The following is a 23,314-nucleotide window of genomic DNA, read 5'->3' as shown; positions in this document are numbered from 1 at the left end:
TCTGTCAGTGCCTTCGGGAAGACCCATCTTTCATGTGAACTGTTGACTTAGCACGGGCTCGGCCAGTCCTGCACCGTGGATTCACTTGAATGGAACTGAGCTGAGCTGACTGCAGTGCTGAAACACAATAGGCAGTGCATTATTGATTGTGTTTGTGATCTAACCTCGGTGCTTGGGAGTACCCCCACCTTCCCCTTTCCCTCCTACTCCTCCCTACCTATGCATAATTTCTGCAGCAAAACAGAATTTTTTCCCTCCCCCCCACTCTAATGAAAACTTGGGTGAACTATAAGAGATTTCCAATAACTCTTGATTCGGCATTTAAGTGCATCTCCTTCTGTTTACCCACTGGTGGAATCTAGCTCTGGGCCTGTCAGAGGTCAGCATGGCAGACGGGGAGAAATGTAGAGAAAGCCTGTACAAGAGCAAAACGGGAGAGCTCTGTTATAAATAGATGTCATCAATCAGGGGAATGTCCTTCATTTGGCATGCGTCAGTCCTGGAGGGAGAAATGCATATTCAGTCTTGAACAATGACTGTCAGTCACACTGCTTTGCCTAGACACATGACAGCTGTGCACAGTAGCTTGTTACACACTTAGGAAATAGGCGCTGCAAGCAAGTAGTGGGGTAAAAGCTCAATCATTCCCCAAGGGAACTAAATAAGCAACAAAATATTATCCTCCCCAGAGGACGATTGATGGACTTTCCTGTTGTCTAGACTCGATTCAGCATTGATGTTTAAGACAGCTGACTCGATGCGCAGGAAAGATTACATATTCTGTGTAATGTTGCCATCATGTCTGATGTGCAACATGGCCGTCTTGTAGAATCCCAGAACGTCACCAAGGAGAACGTGACATTTTCCCTGCGGGTTCTCCCCGACTGATCCTCGCAACTGTAAAGGGTGCGGTATGTTGTTGCCGTGTTATTGAAACAAGGGATGCAGCTGCTCCCAGTTGGATCACAGTGTTCCGCCAGCAGTGGAAGAACTGTTTAGTCTCTCCCTTCACTTCCAGATTTTACAAAGTCACGTTGTGTAAACTCCTGCTCTGGCTTTACGGAGTACTAATAAGGTCTCAGCGGTGCCTTCCCTGGATAGAAAACGCATACTTCGGTTTTTGCAGGAACGCATTCATTAATTTCTTTATTTTCCTGTGGAAGAGACGGTAGTAAGAGTTGAGTTGAACAGTGCAGCGTTAGCACTGCTTGGCACGTCGAGTTGTTTTCACCTGCTGTTAATGTAATCTGAGCAACAGGTTCTGCTTAGTAGAGAGGAGAAAAGTAGTGACTGTTTTCTCAGGACTTGTTAATATGGGTCAAGGTAGACTGCATGCCAGTGTTTCCTTTTAGTATTTAGCTAACAGCATTCCCTAGAGCTGCTTTTTTTTTCTTCTTTTTTTTCAAATGGACTCGTGTAACTTTTTTTTTTATTGTCCTCTGGAGGGACGTAGAGTTGAACCATTTAGGGCCAAGCATGAATAAATACACTGAAAAGGCCTCTGGTTATGAAAGACCACAGAGGGAATGTTTGCTCTGTAGCCTGTAATTGTCAGTTTCATTACACTAACAACCAATTCAGGCAAGTCAAGGCTGAATGTAGTGAATGTGATTAGTGTCTCCACTAAAGCAGAAACGCTTCTGTGTGATGATAGGATTGTTTTACTACAATACCAGAATAAACTCCTGTCGAACCAAGCGAAGGAAATCATGCCAGCCGTGCTACCTATAAATCGCACAGACCTTCCACTTATGGTCCACACATGGAAACTGTTACACAGTCTATACATTTAAGTACAAAAGACCTACAAACAACTCACATCAAGTAGAAGGAGCATCCGAGCGGAAGCTGATGGGCAAAGCAGACAAACACAGTGCCAGACGTAGAGCCCGAGTGGAAGAGACAGAGGAGAAGTGAGGCGGACGAACGAGTACGGACCCGAAGCAGAAAACGCAACCTGACGGAGACGAGGAGCTCTGTCAATATGGCTTGTGTGGTGACACATGCATGCCACTGCGGTGAAAGGACACAAAAAAGGCAAGAAGCTTAAAAAAACCATGGAAGCAGAAGGACAGAGTGATGTTAAACATAGGCTGCAACATGCAAAAATCAGATATTCACTTAAAAAATTGTTCTCCGCGTGTCACAGATTCTACAAATTCCTGCCTAATCAACAGCCGAACTCGTTAATATCCAAAACCTCTCAATCCAAACACTGCTAAGTATTTTCTCGTCATTAAAAGAGGGTAAGAGTACTTTAACATTTTCAAACAACCCTCACCCAAAGCCAAGCAATTAAATGGGAAAACTCAGTGTAAGCTTACCCAAGTCTGCTCCAGGCAGGTCCCGCTTGGTTTGGGTTTAAATGTCAAGCTCTAACAAAAATCTGTAAAGATGAGGAAGAGGAAATGGAGTTAAAAGGAAACCAGCGAACAGAATAAAGCAAAAGGGAGTGAAGCGGGTAGTTGAAAAGGGGACAGTAGCACACCTGCAAAGAAGCAGTCAGGCAGGGGTAAGTCACAAAAACACCCAATCTCAGCTTGTCAATTATTAATTTTGGAGTCTGCTTTAGCATTTATTCATGCTGGCTTCCAGTCCATCACAGGGCCGATCCAGACAGGCCGATTCATGCAGTTGTTGGCAAATTTGAATTTTCATTTCATCTCACATGCGTGTCTTTGGAGAGCAGCAGGCAACCATCGAAGCTGTGAGAAACTCGGAAAGCGAACACGGAGGGTGAAGTCCTGACTATTCAGTTTGAATATCTGACAGATACGGTGTAATAAATTTAGGGAAGGGCGTTTCAATCCTGTCCCTTCCACACAAACACACCCGCAAGCAGAGAGACCTGTTCATGTTGTTCAGTGCTTCTTTTTTTTTTTTTCTTTTTTTTTCTTCTTTAATAGCATGGTGTTTAGCAACGTATCAGAAATAATTCAAACTTTTTTTAAACTCAGAAACAGAACTTTAGAATCGAGAGTGTGTCCTGGATCAAGGTGGTTAGCACCTAATTTCCTAATTAACCTAACTTCACACAGAACACCCAGGACACCAATTTATAGAACCACCTCGTTATTTTTGGGAGTCTGTATATATATTTTTTATTTGAAAGTGGTTGGTATCCTCTATTTACATTGTTGCCACCTTCTGGCAGTTGTACCACCAGGCACTGGTAAAAACAACAGAAAGAAGAATATTTTAAGACGAGAAATAGTTGCGTGACCCATCCTTTATTAAAATCCATAAATCTCTAATGCAGGACTATTTAAAGTGGATTCCAGTCCAGACTTCATAACAAAGTCTTTTGTTTTAAAGGGAAGACAGGAGACTATAATAAACTATAAATTTCTTCTTTTTTTTCCTAGGCTAAATGCCTGAATTTAAAAGGTAAACTTTGCTATATAAGCATGTGACATGTTACTGGTGATATGTCTTTTTTGCATTGTAGAGGATTTAAGGTCAAAGAGCAAAGTAGCTAAGAGGTGAAGACGAGAGGATGGAGGTAATGTAGCGGAGAGCGATGAATCTGTGGGAGCTATGTGTTACTGCTGTTTATAGAACTTCTTCTCTGTATTAGTCAGGACTCGGGCCCCTCGGGGAACATTTTTCATCTCTCCCTCTGTCTTCGAGTCTACCACCGCCGTCTTTCTTCTGATTACCACCTCCATGGATTCCTCTTTTCGTACCACACTCGTTTTTATTTTCCCTCTTTGTCTTTCAATACAACTATTTTTTTTTTTTTCTTTAAAGCTTGGTGTTCTTGCTGTCTGGGCATTCTTGTGCTGTTTACTTTTCCCTCTTCTTTATTCTTAGTATTCCTCATCTGTTGTTGCCTAGATCTCGCTGTCTTTTTTTTAAAAAAATATATATATTTTTTTTTAGCCAAAGCTCTTCGTTTTCTTGCTTTATCATTCAAGCCTTGGCTTCAGAAAAGGGCACTTTGGCTTGTGGAAGGGGGAACCACATTTGCCCTGAGCCATATATATAATGGGAGTTAACCACTGACCGTAAATTCTGTTGCAGAGGATGAGTGAGGTAGGAAATGTGCAGCGGTTGGGCGCGCTGCTTATTGTGTTGAAAATGTAACTTATCGCACAAGAGACCGCCGAGGACCCTGTTCTCGTCAATCTAGGTTTTTATTGGAAGATTGCAATAGAAGACCAGAACAATTTTTCTCTCCCTCTCCCCCCCTGTGGCTGGTGTCCCTTAACCACTGATTTCCAACCTCAAACACCTTCCTCTGTCTGTTCTCGCTGCAGTGACATTTCTTATTTTCTCCCTTTACTTTCTTCCAGGTCTTGTTACGTGGGCTGGTCACACATAAGGTCATTTCATCATGATTTTGTCTTTCTTTTCTTTTTTACTTCTGGTAGCAGATCAGAAAGACTGTTAAGAGCGTATAACTGAAGTCCTCCTTTTAGAGCACTTTTAAAACACCTTTTTTTTCAACTATCAATTTAATTGTGACTTGATGGCAAGTTCTAAGAAATGTCCCAGAGTGCGAGCCTGTCCACCCTGTCTCATTCCAAAGGTATGATTGTATTCTGGGAAAAAATCCATATCTGGTAGATACGGACATATCATATTATGCATCGCTGCATATTCCAATGATAAAAATCAGGCAGTTGAGGACAGTGTAACTGTAGCTATGCACTCACTGTCGCTCTCTGTGTCCTCTTTATTCCTCCTTCTCACCTTTCCTCTCTGGCCAAAGATTTTCTTCTATTATCCCCAGTTTTTTTTTTTTTTTTTTTTCCCCTCCACTCGCCTTTCTCCTGTGTATTCTGCCACTCATTAGACCACTTTGAAGTGACCGAATGAAGGTTGGCACCCTCTATATGGGGTCACTGCAGGCTCAGCCACCCTCCCTCACTGCCCCCATCACTTTAGCTCGTCCCCGGCACCCCAGGCTGTGAAAGGTCAGCCGTCATTGGGACTCATTATGAGTAACAGAAACTAGAACGGACAGTAGCTGTGTGTGTGGGTACCGGCAGCAGTATAGATCACGGTGGAGGTAAAGCGCAGACCTTGAGCTTGTGCTTTTTTTGCTGCTCATAAATAATGATGGTCATTATGCAAACCACTTAATTGTGGTATTCATAAAGTAAACAATCCATTTGTAGTTTCCCCTAATAAACACACACACTGAAACTTAATGCCCTTTATGCACCAACCATGATGTATATAGCTGCATGAGTGGCATTGACACTTGCTCTATCCCCGCCTTCTCTCAGACACATTCACAAATGCAATGCTGCAAAGCCAGTTCATCACCCTCACTGAAATGTTGAATTTACAATCATGTCCTTGACCACGTCTGGACCCCGAGATCCACCTTCAGTCGTCAGGAGACAGATTGGGTTGGCAGGCAGAGCACCCGCCCAGTTTCATTTGGGCATAAAACGTCATAAAACACAGGACTGATTGGTGGATTTTTACGGCTAATCATATGTCCCTGTGTCCCAATTAAAAGCCTGTTTGTATAAACCTCTGGCATAAACAAGCCTTAGCCCACCCACACCCCATGCCCTCATGGGGTGTGGGTGTTTGAGAAGTCATGTTTGTGGGTACCTATCTTTTGTCACTATGTGAGCACCTGTGCATGTGTGAATGCGTGTGCTCGTGTATCCTGCTGTCAGCGAATTCTCCATAGAGATAACCTTGAAGGAGAGGCTGTGTGCTGAGCTCTGATACTGAATGCCAAGCTGCAGTGGGCTCAGTGGTTGTGTGGCTAGAACTTCTCTGAGACATTTAGCCACTTCTCTGAGATTTAATCCCAAACTTGCAATGAAGTGGGCTGCCAGAAGTGGTCTTGCTGCCTCCAAGTTATCATCAAAGCCCCTTTCAGACATATGCTGTGTTCCATGTTGGTTTTGTGTCATATAGTGTTTATATCTAAAGGATATATGGTTTGGTTTGGTTTGTAAAGACCTGTTTTAAACCCGTGGACTTAGTAGTTTAGACTTGGAGTCAACTGCCTGAATAAGCACCCTGGACCTAATATCCCATACAAATTTGCAAATTACTGTCAATGTGGCTCAAGTGTGAATGTATGCAGTCACATTTACAACACTCTCAAGAATTGGGCTCTTTCCAGTAACCTGGAAATGTAAAAAAACTAAAATGTTTTTACGCATATGCATCAACCTTTAGGGTTTCCATTCTATGCTATTAGCATGCTGTAACTGTAATGAATGAGTTTAACGGTGAGGTGGTGTTTTTTGGATGCTGGCAGTGGGGAACTATAATCACCAACAGGTGTAGCAAGAGCTGTACTTATATATCTCAGCCACTTAGGCAATGTTTTATGGCTTCAGGCCCACCATACATTATTCCTGTGAAGACTGTTATTTCGTCTTTGTGCTTTCAGCCTTTTTGATTAAACGAATTAAGTTGGGCTGGTTTTAGTAATGCCTGTTATTTGCTTTGTGTTCACAAAGTTTAGACCGAATCTTTGCTCCCGTGAGACCTGTTTAAGAAGGTGATACACTATGCGTCACTATAAACTAAAAATATAAAGCTCCTCAAACTAGACATTAACATATGTTCCAGCAAAAATACTTGGCAACAATAAAGTAAATAATATCCACCCTGTAGCGCAGTTGCTTGCTATGCCCAGTTTGAATTTAAGCCTTGATAATCAGCATCTTGGCCAGCAAAATAACAAACTGGAGAGTGGTAAATGGCAGAAGACAATTTTATATTTTCTTTTTTTCACCCAGATTTTGTATGGAGTCATTGTATTTGGTGACCCTTGGTTCTATGATGTTACTGTACTGTTATCTCTAAGACATCAGAGATCATAAATCAAACCTGTCATATGATAGATGGCTGGATAGTAGATGGTATGTTGTATTATAAAATTTTATAAAACTAAAATATTAAATTATATGAAATACTTCTTGTTCAGATATTTCAGTATATCTTGATAATCTCCCAAGCACACTTACCAGCTGCTTTATTCAGTCCACCTTGGTGATACTGGGTTGGATCCCCCTATTTGCCTTCAGAACTGCATTAATTCTTCATGGCACAGATTCAACAAGCTGTTGGAAACATTCCTCAGAGATTTTGATACATATTCCCATGATAGCATCACATAGTTGCCTTAGATTTGTTGGCTTCATATCCATGATACAAATCATCTGTTCCACCACATACCTAAAGTGCACGTTTGCACGGAGATCTGGTGACTGTGGATGCCATTTGAGTACAGGGAACACACTGTCATGTTCAGGAAACCACTTTTAGATGATCCGAGCTTTGTGACATGGTGTGCCGTCTTGCTTCAAGCAGTCATCGCAAGATGGGTACACTGTGGTCATAAGGGGATGGGCATTGTCAACAACAATATTCAGATAGGCTGCGGTGTGTAAACAATGCTCAGTTGGTACCAGAGGGTCCAAAGTGTGCCAAGGACACCAATACACCATCACCTGAACTGTTGATACAAGGCAGACGGGGCAATGTTTTCATGTTTTTACACCAATTTTTGGCCTGAACTTCACAGTAGATATCAAGATTTATCAGACCGCACAATGTTTTTGTTTTTTTTTGTTTTTTTTTGTTTTTGCAATCTTCTGTTGTTAGTGGGACCCGTCAGTTTCCAATTCTTAACTGAAAGGAGTACCACACTGGGTGGTGTGGTCTTCTGCTGTTGGAGCCCATCTGTTTCGGGGTTCATATTCAGAAATGATCTTCTCCACGCCATTGTTGTAATAAGTGGTGCAGCAAGAGCCGCACTTGTATATCTCATCCGTTACGGCTTTACTTGCGCAATGTTTTATGACTTCAGGTCCACCATAGATTATTCCTGCGAAGACTTTATTTTGTCGTTGTGCTTTTAGCTTTTTGTTGTAATAAGTGGCTGTATGAGTTACTGTCACCTCCCTATCAACTAGAAAAATCGTTGCCATTTCCTGACTACTGACATCATCCAGAGAACTGCCGCTCATTGGATATCATGTCGTTTTCTGACCATTTTCTATTTCTATAGAGCAAAAAATTTTTTGAAATACTCAGACCACCTGTCTGCCACGCTGAAAATCATATAAATCACCTTTCTTCCCATTCCAATACTTTGTTTGAACTTAAGCAGGTTTTCTTGACCAGATCTACGTGCATAAATGCATTGGTTTGCTGCCAGCACCCCCCCCCTTTTTTTCTTTTTCTTTTTTAAAGCTACCGTGTTTCCTGCATGCAACTGCAGAAATTAAACTCTGTGTTGAAATGATCTCAGTGTATAATGCATTAGCTATGGGCTTTTCATGTATATAAAATGCATTACATTCATTTGCACATCATGCCCTTTCATCTTGCCAGTTCACCATCTAGCCGTTATTCTCCTCTTTCCCCACGCCAAGCTTTCACCCTGCCTTTTAGCTTAAGTTAATGGACTCCTGCACATTCTGCTTAGAAATGTTGTAAAGTAAACAGCAGCTCATGAAATATTCACCGCTCTCCTCTGTGTGGAGGTGTGTGTCTGCGTGTGCAGTCGGCTGTACTAAGCCGTGCGACTCCCACACACCCACTCAGAGTCACACGCATGCATATGAAACACAAGGGGCACCCCAAAAAGCTAAGGGTGTCTCCGTATCCTGGCTCTGAGCCAGCAGAGAAACGAGTGGGAGCACTCTGGCATTGAATGACTCATACATTTGCTGATATTCATACTGGCGGGGGGAAAAAAAAGTCACACTCAAAATTCAATCTCAATATTTAGTGGCAAATGGCTGAAAACAGGAGGACAAACATTTCAGGTTAGGATACTCTATCCAGTCGTTAAGTGATGATGTGACGAATCCTACTTCTGGGCCTAAAGTAGTCTGCGTTTAATATGGCTTTTGTGTTGTTAACATGTTTAATGTTTTGTGTTTTCTTCTATTTAATCTCAAAAAGCTCCTAAAACAGTCAGTGATCACTGTTGACCTCCCTCAGCTTTTATTACCGCTAATCATTTATTTAAACTCAGTTTTTAAAACCTTAGGATGTAACTACAGCCCAGCCCATGCAGCAGTATATGAATGACTAACCTCGTATTGTGGATGGATTATCTCAGTTGTTCTCCTGGCTGAAGTTTGGTCCTTTTACAGCATCCAGCCATGCGATTACATTTGTTCCTGACCACCGAGAACACTCACGTTAACTTTTATCGAGTGGAAAAAAAGTTAGCTTGTTTATATTATGCTAACATAGCTGTGTCGCTAGCGGTCACGTAGCACATCATTATATACCAGCTAGCCAAACTTCAGTAACCCTACAAACGTCACTGCTGTTTAGTTTTCTGTCTTCATTTATGTTGGAAGTGATAAGAGAGCTGTACGTTTTAATTTGTTTCCAAAACCCCGCAGTCAGGACATGCTATATTGTATTTAGATAGAAGCTAGCGAGCTAACTTCCTGCTAACTTCTAACTCCGTTAAATGTCATAAATTCCGTTTTCATGGATGCCTGGATGTTAAACTCAATTGTTACACCTGGTAGAGCAGAACGCTGATCATTTTATTAAAGATGAAAGACTTTAGACAGTTTTTCAACTCTCAGTAATGCCATAGTGATCGTTTGATATATGGACCTGCAGCGGAGTTTAGGCCCAGACGCGGCTAGTGACGTCAGACTTAACGACTGGATTGTATGTTATTCATAATCCTGAACCATGCTATTTCAACTGTTGCAGTTTCTTTTTGGATCCTTTTTTAAGTAGGAAAGCACCAGTTTTTAAAATTCTGGCCCGATAATGTTTTTTAAATAACAGTTTGGCTGGTAGTTAGAGTTCCTTTTAAATAAGTTTGCATGTTGAATGGAACGGTGGGTGAAGCTCTTGTTACTCTCTCAAGTCTGACATTGAGACACCAAGGGTTTTATCTCCCACTTTGAGAATGAAGAAGAAGGGACACAGTCTGTTCTAATGACAGAGCAGGGTTGTGAGCACACTGAATAATTCCTGGATAAGCACCAGCCAAAGATAAATGTCATTGTTTGGCACTGTGATATTAGCAGACATTAATGGTAGTCTGATAAATACCATTCCCTGATTCTTTTACTCATTTTACATTTGATGTATTTATACAATACTTAAAATGTGTCAACCCTACGACTCCACTACATATATCGTCCTTCCCATGTAAACAGGAGGCCTAAGGAATCAAAGGTCGCTGGACTACACCTCAACACCAGCTGAGAAAATAATCAGAAAGGCTGCTCTGCAGCGTTTGGAAGGAAACCATAAGAAACCAGTGCAGCTTTGTGCTTTTCTTTCTTTATTTTTTTAAAAGGCTGCTTCTCCAACAACAGCTTGTTCACTCGCTGGAGGATAAATAATGGTTAAAAATTGACGCCAGCGCTGCTACATCTGTGCCGTCCAAACACCAGCAAGAATGCCCCCTGCTTTGTGCTCGTAAGCTGATATGGGGAATCGCGTGTCTCCAACCGGCGATATGCTGGGATGGAAAATTCACAGTTCTGTTGAATACGTTGACAGTATCAGCAGAAAATACATCTTCTTTTCAATCATAGGTCACATTTAGATTCATCTGTCAAAGAGATATTTCTGCATCAGAGCTATGAATGTGTAAATGGCTTTTCCACTTTCATTTTTTCCCCCCCATCGGCATTCTTTCACTGCTGCTCTGCATTTGTTCCTTATCCTCTTCTACCTGTCTGTTTTCTAGACACATGCATCATATCTCCCTGCCACCGCGCTATAAACCACGGCACAAACACAATCTGCTATATGTCCTCCTCAGGGTTGCCCTAGCAACACACACCAATGCATCTCCTCCGCCAACAAAACGATAAGTTACTATCTATAGCCGTATAGGTGACTCTCTTAGAGTTGTCCTCGAAGTAGAGTGGTTGTGTTGGCGTAATAGAAGCCGTCCTAAGCAGAGCCGCATGCATAATTCAGTAGTGGACCTCATCCCGGCGCTTATTGTCTGGAGACCGGAGGCCGTTGATAAGAGATAACCTCTGCTGCAACCTTAGTCACTCGGAAGAATCACCAGCAGGAGTGAAAACAGGTCAACTCTGCTGACCCCTCGGGCTTCTTTATGTTGCCACAGCACAGTGACATTTTGTGACAGGTCTGACAGTCCACCCTGCAGTGCCACATGTACCACACCAGCCTTGACCGTGAAGGGCATAGTGAGAGAATGATGATGTTTGAAACCCAAGGTCACAAGGAAGATTTGGAGCGTGTAGGTGGCGCAGACCAAGGTTCTGTTTATGACCAGCACTTATTCCTTCCACTCATAAAATTGTAGGACTTCACATTCAGGCCGAAGCAGTCACGTATTTCATTTTGTCTATAGTTGCTAAAACCTGACAACTCTGGGGGAGGGTTCTTCTGTACTTGGTGGGATAAGGAGGAGGGGTTTGGGGGAAGGAAGCGGAACAAAGAAGAGGCACGAAATGGCCAACTTCTCTAAAATCTCATTGTCAGCATATCTGTCAACCAGTCCAGCTTAAAAATGATTGTGCCACAGTGGGGAACTTTCATTTATTTAACTGACTATTATAATTTCCATTATTTATGTACCCCCCATTTGACTCAAGGGCAGATGTGAGAGGTTTGCAAAAATGCAAAAATCTTCAGTGCTTGGCTCGATTCAGCTATATTTCTAGTAACATATTTCACTGACAGATCTTCATCAGTGGAATAAATTATATCAAAAGTATCATAGTAGAAAACATTTTCTCTTTAATCAGGCCACATTCTGCATATTGAATAGATGTCTCCTCATTCATTTAATTAGAAGAGTCATTGTATGTGATTCTCTTTTCCTTTAACATTTCATCACAGCTAAGGCTAAGCTGTAAGGCACAATGAAAAGGATTTGTTAAAACCTTCCTCATTCATTTTATGGAGACATTGACAGGATTTGATAATTGTCATAATGTGCAGTTAGTAAAGATGGATTTAATATAAGGAGATAGAATTAACCAATAATCCTCTAGGTTTTCAACCTCTTAATGAGTATTTCTATTTTATGTTGTTTGTTTTGTTTTGGTTTTTTTTTTTTTGGTTTAACTGCAAGTGGTTGATCCAAGGTTGTGTTATTTAACATCTAGACACCTTGTGTTCTCAGTGACATGGCTGATTTTTCTCACTTTCAGCATTTAGAGAGCTTAATAACCTCATTGACATACTGACATCTAGCCCATAAGTGAATGGATATTAGCTCACGAAAAAGTGGAGCTCACACTGAGATGGGTTGCAAAGCAGCTTGCAGATATGGAGTGAGAGACAAGCTGTTAAATCATGCAGCATATCTGAGATTGCCAAGAAGAATAAATGAGCCACGGGCTGATCTGCCAGTATAGTGGCTGAGCTTGACTTTGTGGCTTTCCATTACTAACTTTAGTCATTAGTGCAGAAGATTATTGTGCTTGGTTTTCATATATGATATACCGTGTACACTACACGGCCGTGCAGTAGACTGGTGACCCATCAAAGGTGCTCCTTGTCTGTCATCCTATGAGAGAATAAGGACAAGATTCCCTATTTGATCCCAAGAGGAGACAGAAATCCCTTTTGGAGCTGCATCAAGAAAGGCATCCAGTGTGGAAATCCACCAAATCATGTGACAACCCCCTTCTGAATAAGGGGGCAGCCGAAAGTAGCTTAAAGTGATAAAGAGGACTTGCACAGCATAACGTTTTGAGACTTAGTTTGTCTAGTACGAGTGACGATTTAGGGATAGGTCTGTTCCCCATAATTCAGTTCGGTATTCTCTTCATGTGCCAGTCCCTGCTGATGAATAACCTTTTCTGTGAAGTCTCCACTTTATATCACACTTTCTCTGTCAAATATTTTTGAAGCCTGGCTCAAGCCAGTACTGGTGACCTCTCAGACTTCTGAGGGCTTCATCCAGAGCCACAGAATAGCTTATACAGCTGTTTTTTGAAGTGCTGTTAGTGATCGTCATGAAGATGAATTTAATCTTTTTTTTTTAATTTATTGTGTGTGTATATGTGTATTTTGTCCTTTTTTAGCGTTTCATTATCTTGACTGATACCACTTCACTAGTTGATGTCCCAGTAAGCCCATTTCCTTATGTTAATTTCCCCAAAGTTCTCTTATTATACCGGTTAAAATATTACTAGCTCAGCTTAACTTTTTTTTTTTTTGTATAAGTAGAACCAATAGATAGAAATTTTATCTCAGAATTTTTTCATATCCGATTTGGCAGCAGTTGCCTGTCTCATCCGGCAGTTTCGCATTTATCAGTTTTAGTCTGCTGCACACGAACCTCATTATATTCCCTCAAACACAGTGACAAGGGTTTATGCAGCCTGGCTTTTAGTAAAGTCCCAGTCGTGCATTAGCTGGTGGAGTGCTATCCTCTCGCACCTCTTATTTTCCATAATAAAACACAGCTCAGCAAATCTGTGTGCCGCATGCATAAAGGAGAGCCACCCTTGTGTCAGCCCAGGTTAGTCACAAAAGGAGCACCGGCAAAGAAGGAATGTCTGCTCAGATTTTAATAATCCCACATCATTTGGTGAGGAATGAAGATGAATTGTTTGCAGCTCGTTGTTTCAGAGATCTCAGCTGTTGCATTCTGGGCAGTTTGCGCCACTGAAGCATGAACAGCTTCTATAGCACTGCAACATGGCACCATTAGTGGCCTACATATCAGCTATGCTGCTATGGCATACATGGTTAGTTACTCTTAACCTACTTCCATGCTGCCAGGCGAACTCCAGCAGGAACGTTTTCTTCTATCTTGAAAAGCTCAGAACAAGAAACACCAGAGACATCGTGACGTTGTCAATCAACCCCATCCCACCAGCTCCGCTCACATAAAGACTAAGATGCTTGGCATTACTCCAGCACACTCAGTACAGTCAGAGATGTTAGCGTACACACACATTCACTTGGATGAACTGTACACGCACGCGTATCTGCCAGTCTTCATCCCATCACAGGACTAGTCTCTGTTGCGTGGCAGGGCTTTGTTGGGGAGTTGACAGCGAAGGTTGCTTCATAAACCCGGCGCGCGTCCATCAAAATCTCCCCCGCTGCTTTGAGAATGAAGGGAAGTGATGATCCAGGGATTTTTTCTCTTTTTTTTCTCTGCCCTATTAACTCACTGTATCACCTTGGCAGTGTTGTATTCTGTCACCAAGGCTACCAGGATGGCAGGGGGACACTTGGGAAGAAGAATGGTCAGTCTTCTGCAAAAAAATAAAAAATAATAGTCTTCCACACACAAAAAAAAAAAGTTAAATGTCGGATTTAGTTGTGCTTTAACTAAGATCGAGGAAGAGCGTGTTTGAAGGGCGGTTGTAGGTGAATTAGTGGTTGTGTCCGGTTCGTGAAATAAAAATGTCTTCGCATAGAGGCTTCTGTGTGTCGACTTCGTGCATGTTGAGGAAGTGACTGTTGACAGACTGGAATATGTGTGCGTCCCTGTCCTGCCTCGACAGCAGTGCAGCATAGCTCAGGGACTGCACATCGCTACGTATATGCAAATTGCAGTGTCACACTGATCAATCCTGTAGGCTGCTGAGACAGGGTTATGTCAGGACTAGTCAGCAGCATCTTGGCTGTCTGTCTGCCAGTCTGTTTGTCTGACCTGTTCCGCACTGTTTCTGTATTGCACTCTTCTGTTGGATGCTTTGCTCTCCGCTTCTCCTCTTCAGGAATACTTCTCTGCCAAGTTGACCTACTTGGCAAACTATTCAGTGGCTGTAATTTGCTTCTGTTTCCCTATCAAGCACAGAACGTTTTTGCAAATCAAAACTTTGTGCAACAAGTTTAACTAAGTCCAATGTCTTTCTTTGTTTCTACAGGATGCAACTTGAATAAAACATATCCTGTGGGAGTGGAAGGACACAGAAAGGTGGTGTTGGACGACCTTGTCAACAGGGATCTGGGTGGAGGAGAGAAGATACCAATCAGGCTGTGAAAACTCAGACTTTTGAGCATATTAGCCAATCATGCTTTAGCACAGAGGAGAGGCTGGTTTATTGGCGGAGAAACACCCACTGTATTTTTACCAAACACTCCTTGGTCATAAACAGACACATTTCCCATCTGTCATTTCCCATACCTGCCGAGATGTCAATGCCACTGTGGCATTTGTGGTGACAGAGCACAAAGTGCGTGTGCGCATCCGGCTGGGAGGCCGGCGGGTCGGTGGGTGTACAGGCACACCTAGAGGCATTTTTGGGTTGCGTTGCTGAAACATGCGGCCCTGGGCGGGTTCATGGCGTTGGATTACCCTGGTGCTTTTGGCCTGGGGAACACTCCTCTTCTACATTGGTGGTCACTTGGTGAGGGACAGCGAGCATCCGGAGCGATCCAGCCGGGAGCTCTCCAAGATCTTGGCCAAGTTGGAGCGACTCAAGCAGCAGAACGAGGACCTGCGGCGCATGGCCGAATCGCTCAGGTAAACTGCATGTTTACTTACTCGCATGCTACAATTAACCGTTAATATTTCTTTTCAGTTTAAGTCCCTTGACTTGCACATGAGTACTGGTTGTGTCTTTCTGGATTGAATTATTATCCACCGTCTTCTTTTTCCTTTTCTGAAGATGTTCTGTAGTATCAAAGCAAAGCTAGGGTAGAGTTTGTCATTTTGATCTGTATTTGTAGGTTTTTTCAAAAGTTTTTATTAATATGGATCTGTTCCCAGAGTTTTGTTACTACTAAATCTAGAGATCAGATGTATTGCATCTCTTGCTTTGCCTCTTACGTAAACTTTTGAGTTGATAAAAGTTCTGTTGTGCAATGCTTCCTTCCTCCTGTCCAGCAATGAGCACACAGTCTAGATTCCTGGTGGCCCAATCAGTACTTTTCCAAATGAATGAATGTGGCAATGAAATGATTGTTTCTTAACAATTTATGGAACTTTAAGCAGCATCTGTCTAAATCGGCATCTTGCGTCTGGCTTAAAGTTAAAATGCTTTAGTTGGGTTTTATCAGCTGATCAGTGTTCAGTTTCAAAGCTGATCACGGGTGTTGCAGATGCTGCCTGTGACAGACAGATGGATGGTCTGTCGCACACCTCAGCAGATTTTGTTGTGTCATTTTGGAAGACAATAGCACATTGTACGAGCCCATTAACCACACAGCGTCTTTCGCACATTCACTCTATGTGTAATAGAGAGACAGATGGTTCTGCTCTTATCGCCGCATGCCGCCGATGTTTCTATGCACACATAAAGTCTACGCCTGTGCATGGGTGCCTGTGACTGCGCATGCATGTGGGCGGGAAGTGGTAGCGCGATCCAGTGTGTGCCATATTAATAGGGAACTTCAGATGTTGCCATTGCTGCTCCTCTGTGATATTCCGATTCACTTTGATGCGGGGCCCTCATCGGTGTACACAAACACACGCGTGCACATTGCTTCAGACAGCTGGTCCCTGATTAAATCCCTTGCTTTTGTAATTATTCAAAATTGGCTTTAAAACAAAGGTGGAATTCATGGCATAAAAAACAAGTGCAGCTTTCAGTCGGCCAGTGTCCAGATGGGTCCCCGGCACACTGCACGCTTGTTGCTTGTTATTGAGTTCGGTTGTTGATCTGGGACTGAGGCCTCCGCAGTTGTTTACTGGGGCACTGCTACAGGGCCTTCACAAGTCCCTCTAAGCTTCTGCTAAGTATCCAGCACAGCAAGCCAAAAGCGGGCAACGGGCTTTCTGAGGTCAAGCTTTATGAGCTATCGACAGTAACAGCGGTTGGTTTGTCTTGTTCACGTCATTGTCTCTTTGTGCATGTGTGTGCTTGTGTGCGTCTGCGTAATAGTCAGATACAGGTCCAAGAGAGAACTCCAGCACCTCATCCCGCCGTCTCTCTCTTATCCCTATATTAGAGCTCTAATAGACGCAAAAAGGCTGTTAGTGAGCTGCCCGTCATCCCTGCCACAGCCTCTTACTTCTCTGTTCATTGCCTCCTCTTGTTCCTCGTTTCACTCCTCCTTCACCTACAACCCTCCCTCCTCGTCCTCCTTCTCCTCTGCCTCATTCTCCTAACAAACTGCTGACAGGGGTATGGCACGGAGCCAGACTCTATCCCGCAGGTTGTCACAGAATGACTGACTATGTAACAAGTCACTAGCTCACTGATCGACTAGCGGAACGCGTGCCTAACCCAATTCGCAGTTTTACACGTTCTGCAGATTTGGTCCGAGAACATGAATCTCTGAATCTTGTACAAGAACCTGAGCCAATCCTTTTAAAGTACCTAACTATCACATTAGTGCGCTCATTTTTCACGAGTGGCCTCAAACCCATAAAACCGGCGTTATTGCACATTTTGCTGAATAGAAACCCACTGCACTGACACTGATGTATAGTTCAGAGTAGAATTTAACTCGGTTACTGTCATCGCACCGCAGCAGAACTTGATAGATGTGTTATGTATTATCAGGCATTGTGGTGCATTAATTATATACCTGAAGGGATCTTGTTTACATTGTCTCATTCTCTTTGTAATAGAGAGTGAAGCGGCAGCAGTTTGCACGGGATATTGATTTTCTTGATCACAAATTAGGAAAGTCGCTGAGATGACAAAAAATGCTCAGTTCTACAACCTTTTCTCTGCACGCTTTTTACAAAGTTTTGCTGAACTCTTCATTTCTGAAATGGAATTGTCATATAAAATTAATCAATCACCACTTAGGTTCAAATTAGTATCACCTGGCTGGCCTACCGATCGAGTACAGCAATTCGGTTATTCAGGCCACTCCTGTGCAATTTGAGTGACAGGCAGCGTGCCAGCCTACCAATCGCCCAGTAGCATTAATGAGAGGTGAGCACGAGGTCAAGTTGCTCGGTCTGTCTGGCTCCACCCTCTCTGCAGCTGCTTGTCACCTCAGGCGTGAAGCCAGTGCTCCTGTGGAGACGGTGACACGCGCCAGCCCGATGGTCTGACATCGGAGAGAACGAGGAGCGAGAGTGACAGCTGGGCTGAGCGATGAGGACCTGATCGATTCCCCCAGGTATGCCAGCAGAGGGAGGGAGGGGACAATGCAGAGAAGGAGAAGAGGATGGAAGCATGATGGATGGCGTGAGGACTGCGCTAAGTAAAGAGCAGCAAGGAAGAAATGAAAAATGAGGACAGAGGGGATGAGAAGGGTTGCCGAGACCACAGTCATTGCCTTAATCTGCTTTAAATGTTATTTCAGCCTACCCCAGTGCTAACAGGCTGAGATATACAATCAAATACTAGACGCTAAAACGGGCAGTTCTCTAAATTTATCTTCGATAAACAGTTCAGTGTTTCAGGTGACCCAGTGCATGTACATGATTCAAAGCAGATACAAGAAATTATTTGCATACACAACAACATGTGGCCCTGATCTAGGACAGAAAAGGGCACGATTTAGACAAATTGTCTTTACAGGCTTTGGTAAAATTGTCTTTTAATGGTATAGGCCATTGGCCATTAGACCTCAATTACTTGCCTTCTGCGTGTCCTTGTTTGTTGTTTAGCTTCTGGCTACATTAGGTTGTAAAATCTACACAGTGCTTTTTTGCATACATTTACCTCATATGTCGCTACCTTTTATGTTAAATAGAAATTTGATCTCTAGAACAGATATCTTTTCTGTGAGGCTACTGTTCTCTCGTGTGAAAAGGGACAGTAAGAAGATCTACCTATGCTGTGATTTAAGAGTTTAAGAGTGCAAGCGCACCGAGCAGACGCTGCTGCCGTTTACAGACCTGAACTCCCATCGACCCGGCCGTCGCTCAGGCCCAGCGAGAGATGGTCTACTACCATAGACACTAGCTCCATTGTTGAAGCTGTCTGGGGTCTGGACATCTCTGTCAAGTAGGACTCAGAGCAGAGCTGGCTCGCCCTGGATATGCTGAGGCGTTGAAGCATGCGAGGCAAAAATGCACCATTCAGAATCAGTTTACTTGGATGAACAGTGACTCAGTGGATGCAGCAAAGGAAGGAGGCAGGAAATGTAACTAAGATGCCACGGGGTTGAAATATATTATGCAAAATTACAAAACATCTACGCATATAACGTCAGCAAATAATACTGTAAATGGTGATGGCATTTATCCGTTTTTAAAAACAAATGTTGAACACTGGTCGCAGTTTTCATGGTAAGAACAGGCTTTTCCACCAATTTGTAGTATGCGCTATGCTTGTATTGTTGTAGTTTATTAGCTTGACTTATTAGAGTCAAGTGACTTAAGATGTTTGAATTCCCAGGAAAGGCTGGAACTATGGGCAGAAATCTGTGCCATCAGAAACTGAATTTGAATAAGTTCAATTTGAATTTGAATTGCTCAGATTGAATCTGAATTGTAACTTGAATAAATGCTTTTGAAAACTGAATTTGAATTAGTCTAAATTGAAATTGAATTTATACTTTGAAAATGAATTGATTTGTGAGACCTGTCACTCTCGCTCACAAACCAGACTCCTGTATTGTTTGATTAAGATGCTGTTGAATCCAGCTGCTTTGTCTCGTCTCTATTTTAGATCCTCAAGAGATTCTTTTTTTTCCTGCATACAGAATTTTGGTTGGAGATACTTATGTTGAATCCACACTGTAGCACTGTTAAAAATCCACTCATTGAGGCATTTAATATATGGAACATGAATTAAGGTTTTGCAGAATATATGACGTTAATTTGTTCATCAGTTTGGACATGTGACAAGTAAATGGTAAATGGCCTGTATTTGTATAACGCTTTACTAGTCCCTGAGGACCCCAAAGCGCTTTACACATGCAGTCATCCACCCATTCACACACACATTCACACACTGGTGATGGCAAGCTACATTGTAGCCACTGCCGCCCTGGGGCGCACTGACAGAGGCGAGGCTGCCGGACACTGTCGCCACTGGGCCCTCTGACCACCACCAGTAGGCAACGGGTGAAGTGTCTTGCCCAACGACACAACGACCGAGACTGTCTAAGCCGGGGCTCGAACCGGCAACCTTCCAATTACAAGGCAAACTCCCAACTCTTGAGCCATAATCGCCCACGATTATGATAACAATGTGGGATCAAGTGAATAAAACCCGAGTCACATAGGCCTAGAGACCAGTATACATCCATCTGGCAATCACTGGTTGGGACACAAAAATGAGGATTACCCGGTTGGTTGCTGGAGAGTGATGGAAGCTTTCTACAGACCAGTTGACCAAGTGGGGCACAGACCGAAAACATGTTTCAAAAGGTGGTAAATTTTCATTAAAGGCAGTTTGTATTGCACTTTTTTTTTTACGTCTTACTACTGCTGGGTTAGCAGTTAGTATGTATATGCAGAAAACGTGGTTAAATACAGGCAACAGTGGAAGTCTTCCAGCAAATAAAACAAACACTAGGAGGTTTTTGGTGCAGCACCTTTTTGTAATAAATTTTACCCAGTGAGATCCGACAATCTCCAGGAACCACTGCCAACCAGTCAGGAAGTACATTTTCTTCCCTAGCAACTGGTAATGTAGTATGGGGGACAACTCCTATGTGCACATGATATCATGTGAGAAACCTCAATTCCTTTGGGTCCAAGTGCATCAATTCTGCTTGACCTGTAGAAGTTTATTTGTTTAATGTGATTTGATTATTTTGTAAGGTTTATAAGTTAGTAAACACTTTTAAATTTCTTCATTAATTTAATTAAGGGGATTGAACTATTCTCAAAACCGAATTGGTGGCAAATGGTGGTCTAATACATTTTACCTTATTTTTTTCCCTTTAATTTGTCACATTTAGGTCGACTGTCTTTACTACATGTGTAGGCAGTAAAGACAAAGTCTTCCACTTCAAGCTTAGATCGGTGGTGGGAATTCAAATGCACTTTGAGATTTTTTTTGGGGGGGGGATTTTACATTTTTGATCTCAACAGATGTCTGACTGTTGTTTTTATGTTTTTAATAATGGAAGTTAATAGTTTTTAGTCTAGATTGGCTCAATATTTATCGTAGATTTTGAGCTCTGTGAAAGAGAAATAGCTAAAGATTTGATATGTTGGGAGCATTTTGTTGAATTCTAATAATAATAATAATAATGGATTGGATTTATATAGCGCTTTTCAAGGCACCCAAAGCGCTTTACAATACCACTATTCATTCACTCTCACATTCATACACTGGTGGAGGCAAGCTACAGTTGTAGCCACAGCTGCCCTGGGGCAGACTGACAGAAGCGAGGCTGCCATATCGCGCCATCGGCCCCTCTGGCCAACACCAGTAGGCAAGTAGGGTAAAGTGTCTTGCCCAAGGACACAACGACCAGGACAGAGAGCCCGGGGATCGAACCGGCGACCTTCCGGTTACAGATGCGATTTCCAACCCCCTGAGCCACGGTCGCCCCTACATAAAGGGCAGCAAAATGAACTTTTGATAATAAATAAGTAGCAAAAGAAATACTTGCATAAAAAGACATCTATATTTGTAATGGGAAATTGTGGACATAAAAACCCCACTGACTGCACTACTGCACTGTAACCCTGCCTCTTTTCATCCCCTGCAGATGCCAAAAACCTTTCAGGTTACATAGATCGCCTTGTCTTCAGTTTTTTGTGTCCGTGTGCTTTGTCAAAGAACAAAAAGTCTCACTAGGAAATGATGTCACTTTGTAATTGTCCTACTTCCTGTACAATGGAGTAACTACTGGATTAAGGCCTTTAGGGACGGCTTTTCTGAACAGAGTTAGCTGTGAAAAAAGATACTACAGCTGATATTTGGTTTGAAAATGCACCTGGGTCCTTTTTAAAAAAAAGATCTGTGTCAGGAAGCTGTAACGGGACACATCATAGATTTCACGGAGAAAAGAAGCCCTGATTTAAGGAATGCATATAAATATCCGTGGTGCCACAATGTTATGCAGAGGGTTAGCATTCCATGATGCAGTTACGTAATGTAGATGTCAAATAACCTCTCTTTTCTCTTCAGTTTCCATGGCTTTGAAGCACAATGCTCAGTTAGTGCTCAGTGAAGTGGGAGGCCAGGGCTTCTGGGGAATGAGGGGGAAGTTGTGTGGCAAGAAAGGCTACTGCAACTTTAAAAGTCTCATCTTTATGCCTGCCAGCGACTGATGTTCCTTATTTATGGAGCAAATTGAGTTTGCATGCCTTGATGACTCATTAACATGGCCTTTGCAGCACTTCACTAATGCCCCTGTGCATTTGGACATATTCAGTTTTTAATGAGTTTATGTAGAGAAATTGATTTTGTATAATGTCAGTGGCATTTTTTTTTCCTTTGGCTAATTTGAACTCTGTTGTCAGAGTGCTCATTTGTATTTTTATTACATGCATGTAATTCATATTCCTATAGAAAGTCAAAGTTTTGTATTATTTGTGTTTGTCGGTTGTATAAATACATGCCAAAGGACTAATGCCTGTCTTTTAAGTAGATCCGACTACTCTGAGTGTCGCCGGGGCGGCATCTTGCCATGACGCCAACGCAGATTTCGAAAACAGTACCAGCATCACAGTCCTGCCTGGTAACAAAAGGGCCGCCATAGTCTCCGGAGCACTAATGTAGCACATGATAGATGCTGTAATCAGAGGGAATTCCCACTGCATCTGCCGATAAACAGTCAAAGTACAGTAACTAATTGTAAATAATCAATTTAGTGCTCTAGTATAGCTTTTATGTAGCTGTGGTTTTTCTGAAATGGTAATTTAGTGTCATCTTTGTATGCTATGATCCTGCCACTAAATCAAATTTGTATCCATTAAGGAGTTAAAACGTTAGCCTATGGAGGTATTGCATTACAAACTCAATGCATTTGCCATTCTTGTAGTAAAAGGAGAACCATGTTCTAGCTTAAGAGTTGCTTTTATTTGTTTCTGTCTTCTACATTATTTAATTAAATGTAACACATGGCATTTCACCATCATTTGCCTTTCACTTCAGAGACTGCTCAGTGGATTCTTGGGATATTTTTGTAGGAGTAGGAGACAGGTCGGCCTTAACAAACACGGAGAGTGATTCAGTGCCCTGTGCATAATCTTGAGCTCTGAATAAATAAATCAGGACAGGGCTCTGGAACGCTGCGCTGTGGTGTTTTTAGTAAATGAAATGGAATTTTCAGTGGCGAACACTGCGAGATGCCAGCTTTCGTGGCTTAGTTTTGAAAGCAGCTTTTAAGTCAGAAGAGATATGGTTCACTAACCAGTGCATGATGGAAGATAAACATTTTCACTGATTCATCAGAATACTCAGCTACATTGTTAGACTGTTAAAAAGTCAGTTTGGTGGTAATCGAGTTTGTGTTCCAGCGACTTTTACATCAAGTTAGCCTTGCACTACATGTGATTTACCTGTTTTCAATAAAGATGCAAAGACATATCTGCAAAAATCTGACATTTTGATAGATTTTTGACTTGGGT

The 23,314-nt window shown here is 42.4% G+C and overlaps 1 protein-coding gene across 1 annotated transcript in view; it reads left to right on the top strand.

Annotated features, from left to right (window-relative positions):
- The window catches only part of fut8b (fucosyltransferase 8b (alpha (1,6) fucosyltransferase)), a 93,081-nt gene that overhangs the window by 32,481 nt on the left and 37,286 nt on the right, over positions 1 to 23,314 (top strand). The window contains exon 2 of the mRNA XM_040018340.1: positions 14,796 to 15,394. Coding sequence (XP_039874274.1) covers positions 15,192 to 15,394 — 203 coding nt within the window. The 5' untranslated portion in view covers positions 14,796 to 15,191. The remainder of the gene's footprint in view (positions 1 to 14,795; positions 15,395 to 23,314) is intronic.

The sequence above is a fragment of the Simochromis diagramma genome, unplaced genomic scaffold, assembly GCF_900408965.1.
Source record: "Simochromis diagramma unplaced genomic scaffold, fSimDia1.1 OVJJ01000802.1, whole genome shotgun sequence".
Taxonomy (NCBI): Eukaryota; Metazoa; Chordata; class Actinopteri; order Cichliformes; family Cichlidae; genus Simochromis; species Simochromis diagramma.
The sequence above is the reverse complement of the archived record's forward strand: the minus strand, read 5'-3'. Positions and strand labels throughout refer to the sequence as shown.